At 46.1% G+C, this 11,865-nt stretch overlaps 1 protein-coding gene across 1 annotated transcript; it reads left to right on the top strand.

The window, feature by feature from the left end:
* Positions 1–7,537: 7,537 nt before the first annotated feature.
* Positions 7,538–9,452, top strand: foxq1 (forkhead box Q1). The gene has a single exon (XM_033016355.1). It carries the CDS (start codon positions 7,841–7,843, stop codon positions 8,819–8,821), a length of 981 nt encoding a protein of 326 aa, XP_032872246.1. The 5' UTR covers positions 7,538–7,840; the 3' UTR covers positions 8,822–9,452.
* The last annotated feature ends 2,413 nt before the right edge of the window (positions 9,453–11,865 follow it).

The following is an 11,865-nucleotide window of genomic DNA, read 5'->3' as shown; positions in this document are numbered from 1 at the left end:
TTGGGCCAAAGGGTCTGTTTCCTGTATGACTCTATAACTCTATGACATAAGAAATAACTACGTTTTTTTCGTATGCAGGAGCAAAAAGAAATACTCAAATCACACTCTTCAAAACTTCATGCTACTACAATTCAACGTGGTACTTATAGTATGTGGAACAAGCTGTCAGACAAGATGGTTGAGGCAGACACAAAACGCTGGAGTAAATCAGCGAGACAGGCAGCATCTCTGGAGAGAAAGAATGGGTGATGTTTTGGGTTGAGACCCCTTCTTCAGACACAAAGTGCTGGAGTAACTTTCAGTCTGAAGAAGGGTCTCCACCTGAAACATCACCCATTTCTGTTCAGAGGCTGGCTGTCCAACTGAGTTACTCCAGCATTTTGTGTCTATCGTCGGTTTAAACCAGCATCTGCAGTTCCTTCCTTCACAAGATTGTTGAGGCAAGTACATTAACAACATTGAAAAGGCATTTGGAACAGTACATGGATAGGAAAGGTTTGGAGAAACATGGGACAAACATGGACTAATGAAGTAGATTAAATGAGCACTAGGTTGGAGATGGCAATTTGAATCAAAGGGCCTGTTTCCAGCCTGTGTGACTCTACAGCTCTATGAGTATCAGCAGGGCGTACTTTATCATAAAGAGTGACATTAATTTCTTTTTTGTTTTGAGATATCTCTGAATCTTTATTGCTTTAACTATATCAATATTTATTGTCCTGCAAACGTGCACGCTTCCCTGTCATGATGCAATATATCTCAGCAGAATATCCACATTTTGGCACCTTACAATCAGTGCCCTGCTGTTGCTACCTTTCCACAAAATATGAATTGCAATTCAGTTTTTGCCAGTGAACCTTTCTCTGGTCTTGTACAGGTTCTTGCATTAGCACAGTAGTGTCAAGAGTCAAGAGAGTTTTATTGTCATGTGTCCCAGATAGGACAATGAAATTCTTGCTTGCTGCAGCACAACAGAATATGTAAACATAATACAGAACAGGAGATAAAAGTTCAGTGTGTCTATATTCCATAGATGATATATATGCTGTGCACGGCTGCCCAGCCAGCAGCTGTCTGTCTCTTCATCTTTTTATTTTTTATTTTAGTTAGTTAAGTGTTTTGTTTGGAGGTCTAGACTTTTTTATGTGGGGGGTGGGGGGGGGGGGGGGGGAAGCGGCGTTTTCCTGTCGGGGACCGCCCAGAACCTCGGCTTCAGCGGCACAGCGCTGGAGCGCTATCGCGGAGCGGGCGATGCCTAGCCCGGGTCGCCGCGCTGGAGCTCCGGTGAGCTGAAGATCGCTGAGGAAAACATCGCGGAGCTGTGGGACTGTGGAGTGACCAGCTGCGGGCGGCGGCGCTGACTTTACACCGGGAGCCTGGGATCTCTAGATGAGATCGCCAGTTGTGGAGCTCCAACCGGCGCAGCCTTGTTGGCTATGGAAGCCGCGGCCTCTAGTACGGAAGCGGCCATTCCAGGGTTCCCAGGCCGCTGGGAGGACTCTCCCGACGCCGGAGCAACATCACCCGGCGAGAACGGCCTGGAACATCGGGCCTCCGTAGAGGCAACTGTGGAGGCCTCAATGGGCCCAACTATGGGTGAACTGGGGTTGGGGACTGGACTTTGTGCCTTCCCTCATTACTCTCACCTAGTCCCATCTACCTGCACTCAGACCATAACCCTCCATTCCCTTCCCGTCCATATACCTATCCAATTTATTTTTAAATGATAAAATCGAACCTACCTCCACCACTTCCACTGGAAGCTCAATCCACACAGCTACCACTCTCTGAGTAAAGAAGTTCCTCCTCATGTTACCCCTAAACCTCTGTCCCTTAATTCTCAAATCATGTCCTCTTGTTGGAGTCTTCCCTACTCTTCAGGTTGGTGTAGGCCGCTGGCCGGCAGTCGAAGATCTAAAGACCCCGTTGTGCTGCAGCCGGAAGCATCGCAGAGCCGGCGGTCAGAGCTCTTCACCAGGGGTCCCCGGCGAGGGACCCCGCTCCTGATGGTAAGTCCCCACCGTACCCGCGGTAGAAGTAGGCCGTGGGCCGGCCGTCGGAGCTCTTCTCCTTCCGGGCCCCTAACGAGGGATCCCATCCAGCTGGAGCTCTGCAGACCGCGGCTTCAGGCTGCCGCGGGCCAGCGAACGGAGCGATCCCATCCGGCGAGCCCTAGTGAGGGCTCGCCCGCTCCGCGACGAAAGTCCGTGCTGCGCCCGCCACTGAAGCCCCAGGCACGTCTCCAGGAAAGGCCGCACCGATACTCGATATTAGGCCACGGGGGAGGTGACATGGAAAAAGTCACCTCTCCGTAGAGGAGGCGACTGAGTGGTTTCCCCCTTACCCCCCCACACAAGACACACAAAGAAACATTAAAAACATACATTAAAACACACTAAAAAAACAAAAAAAGTTGAAAAAAACTGACATAGAAACATAGAAATTAGGTGCAGGAGTAGGCCTTCGGCCCTTCGAGCCTGCACCACCATTCAATATGATCATGGCTGATCATCCAACTCAGTATCCCGTACCTGCCTTCTCTCCATACCCTCTGATCCCCTTAGCCACAAGGGCCACATCTAACTCCCTCTTAAATATAGCCAATGAACTGGCCTCGACTACCCTCTGTGGCAGAGAGTTCCAGAGATTCACCACTCTCTGTGTGAAAAAAGTTATTCTCATCTCGGTTTTAAAGGATTTCCCCCTTATCCTTAAGCTGTGACCCCTTGTCCTGGACTTCCCCAACATCGGGAGCAATCTTCCTGCATCTAGCCTGTCCAACCCCTTAAGAATTTTATAAGTTTCTATAAGATCCCCTCTCAATCGTCTAAATTCTAGAGAGTATAAACCAAGCCTATCCAGTCTTTCTTCATAAGACAGTCCTGACATCCCAGGAATCAGTCTGGTGAACCTTCTCTGCACTCCCTCTATGGCAATAATGTCCTTCCTCAGATTTGGAGACCAAAACTGTACGCAATACTCCAGGTGTGGTCTCACCAAGACCCTGTACAACTGCAGTAGAACCTCCCTGCTCCTATACTCAAATCCTTTTGCTATGAAAGCTAACATACCATTCGCTTTCTTCACTGCCTGCTGCACCTGCATGCCCACTTTCAATGACTGGTGTACCATGACACCCAGGTCTCGCTGCATCTCCCCTTTTCCTAGTCGGCCACCATTTAGATAATAGTCTGCTTTCCTGTTTTTGCCACCAAAATGGATAACCTCACATTTATCCACATTATACTGCATCTGCCAAACATTTGCCCACTCACCCAGCCTATCCAAGTCACCTTGCATTCTCCTAGCATCCTCCTCACAGCTAACACTGCCCCCCAGCTTAGTGTCATCCGCAAACTTGGAGATATTGCCTTCAATTCCCTCATCCAGATCATTAATATGTATTGTAAATAGCTGGGGTCCCAGCACTGAGCCTTGCGGTACCCCACTAGTCACTGCCTGCCATTGCTAACACACTGCTGGCAGGGCTGCCGGCTTGCAGCGCCCCCACCGACCTCCTGATTTGTCCCACAACAGTGGTGTCGAACTTGATGATGGAGTTCGCACTATGTCCGGGGTTGATGGTATTAAATGCTGCGCTGTAGTCTATGAATATATAACATATGAGTTTTTGTTGGCCAAGTGGTCCAGAATGGAGTGGAGAGCCAGTGAGATCGCATCCACCATTGATCTGTTGTGGCGGTAAGCAAACTGCAGTGGGTCGAGGTTGTTGTCGAGGCAGGAGTTGATATGTGCCATAATCAACCTCTCAATGTTCTCCCTATCAAAGCGTGCGTAAAAGCCTGTACAAGCCTGACCTGCTGAGTTACTCCAGCATTGCACAGTATGTCTATCTTCGGTGTAAACCAGCAGCTGCAGTTCCTTCTGCACATCCACAAAAAAATACTACCAGATTCTAAATGATGGTATATCTGCCGGTAGACAACACATCCTTATGGACACTGTTAGTAGATAGCCTGTCATGCATGCTTTGGAATGTTTACTGTTTGCAATAATCAACACACATCATAGTTCATGATTTTGTATTTAAACCAAATGGCACCCAGATTTTGACATACGGTTCAGAGCCAAAACTTTCCAGCTTAGGTGTGGAACCTTTCATCAACTGGGCTAACCCAGTAGGTAAGAGTGGAATGTGCTCTTTAACAAATGTGTTAAACTGGTTTTGCATTTTTACTTCCAGTAGACATTTCACGAGACAGTCTGCTCTTCACCTAGGTGGAAAGTTTAGGCTGCAATGGAAAGTGTGCTGACCTTTTTTTTTGCCATTTTCTCGGATTCTATGGCTCAGACTAATTTGACGTTGGCAAGTTCAAAGGCAATAGAAGCTAATCTCCCAGTGATACCTAACATATAACCTCCAATGAGATTTAAGGTCATAAGGCCACAGGACCAATATCCACTTGCCCTCTACAGCCTTATGTGGCTTAGAATGCCACAGATTCACCACACTCTGACTAAAGAAATTACTACTCATCTCCTTCCTAAAAAAGCGTCCTTTAATTATGAGGCTATGACTTCAAGTCCTAGACTCTCCCACTAGTGGAAACATCCTCTCCACATCCATTCTATCCAAGCCTTTCACTATTCTGTATGTTTTAATGAGGTCCCCCCCCCCCCCAGTCTTCTAAACTCCAGCGAGTACAGGCCCATTGCTGACAAACGCTCAACATAGGTTAACCTACTCATTCCTGGGATCATTCTTGGAAACCTCCCCTGGACCCTCTCCAGAGCCAGCACTTCCTTCCTCCGATATGGTGCCCAACATCGCTCACAATATTCCAAATGTGGCCTAACCAGCACCTTATAGAGCCTCAACATTACTGTTTTTGTATACAAGTTCTCTTGAAATAAATGCTAGCATTGAGTTTGCTTTCTTTACTACTGATTCGACTTACAGATTAACATTTTGGGAATCCTGCTCCAGCACTCCCATGTCCCTTTCTACCTCCAAAATCTGGATTCTCACACTGTTTAGAAAATAGTCCACGTTTGTCTCTGGCATAACTGTGCACACTCAGTTTAATCACAAAATCTAGCAAATATTTTATCACCTGGAAGGATGGTTTTGAACCACGGTGATCAGCAATTTGATTTAGAGCTATTATATTAATATTAGCAGATATTATAACCAGGCATCCAGGACACGTGTGTAGGAAGGATCTGCAGATGTTGGTTTACATTGAAGATAGACTCGAAATGCTGGAGTTACTCAGCGGGATGGGCAACATTTATGGAGAAAATGAATGGGTGACGTTTCGGGTAGTGATCATTCTTCAGACTGGGCCATGACAAGTGCAGGCTTCGCCTTATCCAAGTGTTCAAAGCTTAACAAAACAAAATCGCGAATCTACTTCCCTTGGTCCCTTGTTCAACTAAATCGAGATTCGGAAATCTATCACCATAGCCGATCAGCTGAAAACCTTATACTGAGTGTAGGGCTTGTAAAACAGCATGAATGACAAGTGTTTTATTTTGGGGGGCGATTTTGGTTTGTTTCATTAGGGCAACTCAGCTGATACAAAACTCAAACACAACACACCCACAGCCCCATGTATTAGCAAAAAAAAGAACATGAAAATAATTCTAACTGCAAAGCTCCGCAAGACTTATGCTGCCGCGGGCACCTGATTCGAAATGGCAGTCTGATCATGTTCTGAGAAGTGACATGGATCGCCTCCCCTACAATAAGATTAAAAACATGTGGAGATAAGTATTGTATTAAATGAATATGTCTTGTTATCTGCCTGCGATGTTTAGATCAACGTGAATGCTTCTTGTGTCGTTTAGGTGTCACGCATTCCGGTACATGTTTTATATATGTGTCCGTGCTTGCGTGCTCTCTTTTAACTGACTATCCCCTCCAAGAATCTGGAGGTCCAATGTTGTTTTCAATGCTTTGAATTCCTCAGCCCCACTGCTGTATCTGTCGCCTCCGCACGCCTGCACGGCGAAGCTGTCGAGAATCTGTATTCCTGCCTAGCCTTGATTCCTCTCGATTGAGGAACACCTGAAAATGACTAATACACCAGAGAACAACATTCACAAGCCGTGAAAACGGCGGTGAGTAATTGAAATCTCTCTACTTCAGGGAGGTAAACAGTCTACCCACATGCCTCGTCGACTCAGTCAGGGGTGTAATGCGTTTATTTGTGTGACAATCCCCGCACAACAAGTGGAGTTAATAATAAGTTCAATTACTTAATAACTAATTGCAAAGTAAGAAGATTTCGCTGCAATTACTCTATAGGAAATGCACTGTGTAGGAAGGAACTGCAGATGCTGGTTTAAACCGAAGATAGATACAAAATGCTGTCCGAAATGCAAAAATGCTGTCCCGCTGAGTTACTCCAGCATTTTGTGTCTACGGAAAAACATTGTTCGATTCCACGTTGTTGAAAACCGAAAGCATGATTGACAAAATAGGTTTAGGTTTATTACTGTACCAAAGGACAATGAAAAAAACGTTGTTTTGCATGCTATCCAAAGAGAAGGGATAATACTGCACATAATCACGACTCAAGTACAACAGATAGAGCAAAGCTGGATATATGCAGAGTGCAGAATGTAGTTGAAGTGTTGTCATTCAATTGATGACAGCAGCGGCAATCTGATACAAGAAAATCAAGTGGTAGGCTTAAAAGGTTCGTTAAATTAGATTATGTAACCTGTCTGTAAACAAAACAGGCGCATTCACGCTGTCAATTAAAGTGTGATCCTCGCACGTAAACCCTCTGGCAAACTTTTTGAAAGAGCAAATGCGCATTCAAACCCTGTTGTGCTTTGGGGGATTGTTATTGATGCACGAAAAGGTGAAACATAACATCAGTGTATGTTAGCAACGGGCAGGGAGGCGGTAGACCACACGCACCTGTCTAAGAATGACCGGTCGCCGTTGCACTTATAATTATCAGACGGTTGAAAAGAATTGATTTTTAAAAATGAACGATCACACGGGTATGGTGGGGTATTCGCTGTCTTAGGGGATGGGGATTACTTAGCAACATCTAAATACAATTGACATAAAATAAATATTTGCAGAGGTGAAAAAGAGAATTTGGAGTTTTCAGTTTTATACCAACACGAAGTGAGAGGGTCCACGCTATTCTGCTTGTAATGTTGTTAGTTTCACCGGGGCTACTGGAGAGCTGTGTATCTTGTTCCGCGCTCTTTTTCCACGCTTCCTGGTTTATTTACTGTAATATAACATGAAACAACTCGAGTCAATTTCACGCTGTTCAAATCATACAGCAGCCCTGGGCGAGCACACACAACAGGTGCGGGGGGGGGGGGAGGCATGTGCAATAACTTTAAATTTCAAAACACCTCTGTTGAAAACCACTTTGATGTGAAGTATTAGCGATTTCTACATCATGACGACAACAATCGAGGGCTATCTGGCGAGTGGTGGAATATGGGGAGTGATTCAGTGAGTGTTTCTGCGATTCGCACCTCCCCCCCCTCCCCCACCCCCATCTGCATGGTGAATTGGACGGGTCGGATGGTTATATTATACAGGTCTGAGCGAGTCTCTGGAGACTTGATGGATTTGTAGCTGACAGTAAAGAGCTACCTGAACGCCTGGAACTTGACAAAAACAACATCAACTGAAGGCGATCTCCGCTTTCCATTCATTTGCGAAGACAACGTTGCCAGCGCCGCAGCGGGCAGCAGCTGTTTGCAACGGGGGCGAGACCATCCATGCTGACTGTCTCACTCAATATAAAAGGACTTTCAATCTTCCACAGTCATTGATACCTGTGGTACTCAGCCGCGTTGCGGAAGTCACTCCGAGGGGAAACTAAAGCACAATCCGACCATGAGTTTGGAAGTTTTCGAGGAGAGGGGATTTGGAAATAAACCCGCCGAAGTTTGCAGCGACTCTGAGGGTAGTATACCCTCGCCTCTCTCTGTGGAGGAGGAACTGGGATCTGATGGAGACTGCGTTGCGAACAGTCCGGCGCCGACAAGCTCCTGCTCGGAGGGAAAATCCAAGACCTACACCAGGCGTCCCAAACCTCCCTACTCCTACATTGCCCTGATCGCGATGGCGATCAGAGACTCGGCTACCGGTCGCCTCACCTTGGCCGAGATCAACGACTACCTGATGAAGAAGTTTCCCTTCTTCAGAGGCACCTACACCGGCTGGAGGAACTCAGTCCGCCACAACCTGTCCTTGAACGACTGCTTCGTCAAGGTGCTCCGCGACCCATCCAGACCGTGGGGCAAAGACAACTACTGGATGCTGAACCCGAACAGCGAGTACACTTTCGCCGACGGGGTCTTCCGCCGCAGAAGAAAGCGCATTGGCCGCAAGCCTCTCAAGGAAGCCGGAGCGGGCGACAAACACGTGGAGGTGGTCATGCCCGGAGTCCTCGCCACATCCACCAAGGAAGAAGGGTCCAGCGCCAAGTTCTCCAGCTCTTTTGCAATTGACAGCATCTTGAGCACGCCTTTTCGAAGGCAAGAAGACAAGATGTCAGAAACCAAAGTACACTGCAACGTCGGCAGACTGTACTGGTCCAACCGACCCCTGATATCCTATCCATTCCTCGCCTACCCACCCGCTGCCCCGGTGCCCACACACTTCTCCATTAGCCCCGGCGCCACCTCCCTGCTGCAACCCTACAGGTTCCCCGTGTCAGAGCAGAGCTTGCTCGATCACAGAGCGAATCTCTTCTCCACAAGGTGTTTTCAGAACAGGATTCCCAACTCGGAGACTTTTTCCTGCATCGGCTTGCCAACAGCGATGCACCCCGCCCCCTACCATCCCTACAAAATCGATTCGCTCATCGTTTAGAGGGGTTTAAGTAACTCCATGGGGGAAAAAATAACGGAGCCTCTCCTGTGCACTTTTTTTTTTTTTTAAATTAGACCCTTATAGAAAGAGCGTTTTATCCCGAACACCGTTAGGAACCCGAGAAACGGTTCGGTTCGATTATTGCTTGTCCAAGTATTAGTCTGCTGTTCCGTATATCGACAAAACCAGTTGCTCTGGTCGTTATCAAGATAACCACTGTATATATTTTACGGGGATTATATAGTAAGTTATCAATCATTGTTAAACTGAGAGTGAAAATGTGAGATCAACCGGGTATCAGATCACCTCTGCCGCAAACGATGGCATCTCTGCGTGCCAAAAATAAGTAGCTATGATCTTTTTTTAAAGTGCAAAACTATTTATAAATCTGTTTTCTAAACAAACGGTAACCAGACGGGCTATAGAAATTTTATTTTGTGGTTTTTAATATTTCTTTTTGTAGAATATTACCGACAATGCTCGAATCGAGCGAATAAGTTTGATAAATCTCAGTACTGTTACTAAAGACGGGACCACTGCCAATGTAAGCAGGTGATTTTGTGTTATTTTTGTGTTATGAAGTGACGCTCGGGCGTTATATTTTCGAATTAAAAAAAGCCTTGGTAATGAATCCTTCTTGTTTGTGGCGTGCAGTGATTTGACAATCGATCGGTTTTCATCTCTGCGATTTGATAAAGGGCACTCTTGTGGAAAAGTTAAATAAAAGGAGTCGGATTCGCGTGAGAAGTGATGTATAAACTCAAGTGCGTGGTGAGATCAGATTATGAAACACCGCTGCCTTGAAAGGTTCGGGGCGGAGCCAAACTGTTGGGAAAGTCTGAGCAGGTTGTTTACATCTTTAATACCAATGAGTTTCTCAAAGGTATTCCGGATGTGCGTTTGCATGCATTGACTAATGATTATCTATTGGCAAATCGACCCATTGCCTGGGGTTAGAGTCATAGTCTTGGAGCGATACAGTGCGGAAACAGGTCCTTCGGCCCAACTTTCCCACACCGGCCAACATGTCCCAGTTACACTAGTCCCACCTGCTAGCATTTAGTCCATACCCCTCCAAACCTGCCCTATCCACGTACCTGTCTAACTGTGTCTTAAATGTTGGGATAATTCCTGCCTCAACTACCTCCTCTGGTAGCCTGTTCCATACATCCATGCATCCACCCCCCTTTGTGTGAAAAAGTTACCCCTCAGATTCCTATTAAATCTTCTCCCCTTCACCTTAAACCTATGTCCCCTGGTCCTCGATTCACCTACGCTGGGCAAGAGACTCTGTGCATCTACCCGATCTATTACTCTCATGACATACACATCTATAAGATCACCCCTCATCCTCATGCGCTCCAAGGAATAGAGGCCCAGCCCACTCAACCTCTGCCCATAGCTCAGACCCTCGAGTTCTGGCAACATCTTCGTAAATCTTCTCTGTGCCCTTTCCAGCCAAGCTCCATGTGATACCTTAAGCAAAGCGCAAAGTGCTGGAGGACTCAGTGCACCAGACAGCATCTGTGTAGGAAAATGACAGAACGTTTAGGGTCAGAACCTTTCTTCAGACCTAAGTTTAAATATGCTATCGAAAGCGTGTATTTATTTTCACCGACGTGATCCCCAATAAAACAAAACTATTTGGAGTGACCTTTAAGACATTGATTTACATTATTTTTAATTGTTATAAATGATAACAATTGTGCTCCTTTACTGATTATATTCCAGTAGATCTCGTAATTACAATTAACGCGAGGTATAACAAACACAAACTTCACATGAAATGTATCAGCGGAAAGTTACTTTGGCGCTCCCAAGAATCCACACACGACAGTAATCGAAATTTTGGACCAGGTCAATATGTAATGTATCAGAGTTTAGTATTGGGGCATTCCACCCCGAACTGTGAGGGCGACTTTTTGTCTGATCAGTGAGTTCTGATGCAAATGCATAGTTAAGGATGTCCAGTCACACTTCACGGGGGAATGCGGGCACTTCAAAGATTCTGATATATTTTATTTTCCCGATTTCAAACAATACATTCTTAATCATTCGCACTTTGAATTCCGAGTCAAAGATGTTAGAAAATGTAAACAACTTGAATTATATCGCAACATCAAAGTCTCTGCTGCAGGTAATCCACACACACACTTCCTCAATGGATGTACCCTTCTTTCGACCAACCACGCGTGAATCTGGAGATTGCCACGGGCAGCTGCATCTTGTATCTCCGCATCACCACAGAGCACTTGGATGAAGGGCTGCATCAAAGTAAGCCTCGCACAGTCATAAAGGTTTCATGTAAAACAAATGTCGAAAATAGAAATATAAAAGGCGATCTTTCGAGACACAAGGAACTGCGGACGCTAAAACCTTGATCAAACCACAGGGTGCCACGGTAATAGAAACTAGGTACAAGAGGAGGCCATTCGGCCCTTCGAGCCAGCACCGCCATTCATTGTGATCATGGCTGATCATAATTCAGCGGGTCAGAGTTCCCTCCTGAAAGATGACCTTTACATCTCCCTGCTTCTCTCCCCTCGGCTGCTGTCTGACCTGCTGGATATTTCCAGCATTTTCTATTTTTACATAGAAACATAGAAAATAGGTGCAGGAGTAGGCCATTCGGCCCTTCGAGCCTGCACCGCCATTCAATATGATCATGGCTGATCATCCAACTCAGTATCCTGTACCTGCTTTCTCTCCATATCCCCTGATCCCCTTAGCCACATCTAACTCCCTCTTAAATATAGCCAATGAACTGGCCTCAACTACATTATGTGGCAGAGAATTCCAGAGATTCACCACTCTGTTTTTCTCATCTCAGTCCTAAAAGATTTCCCCTTTATCCTTAAACTGTGACCCCTTGTTCTGGACTTCCCCAACATCGGGAACAATCTTCCTGCATCTAGCCTGTCCAACCCCTTCAGAATGTTGTACGTTTCTATAAGTTCCCCCCTCAATTTTATATCAGGTTTCTGCAAACTGCAGCATTTTTGTATGCATTTCGCATATTTATCTGTGCTGACATATGAGTAGTC

This window comes from Amblyraja radiata, chromosome 2 (genome assembly GCF_010909765.2).
Source record: "Amblyraja radiata isolate CabotCenter1 chromosome 2, sAmbRad1.1.pri, whole genome shotgun sequence".
Classification (NCBI taxonomy): domain Eukaryota; kingdom Metazoa; phylum Chordata; class Chondrichthyes; order Rajiformes; family Rajidae; genus Amblyraja; species Amblyraja radiata.
This window is presented reverse-complemented; position numbering and strand designations above follow the sequence as displayed.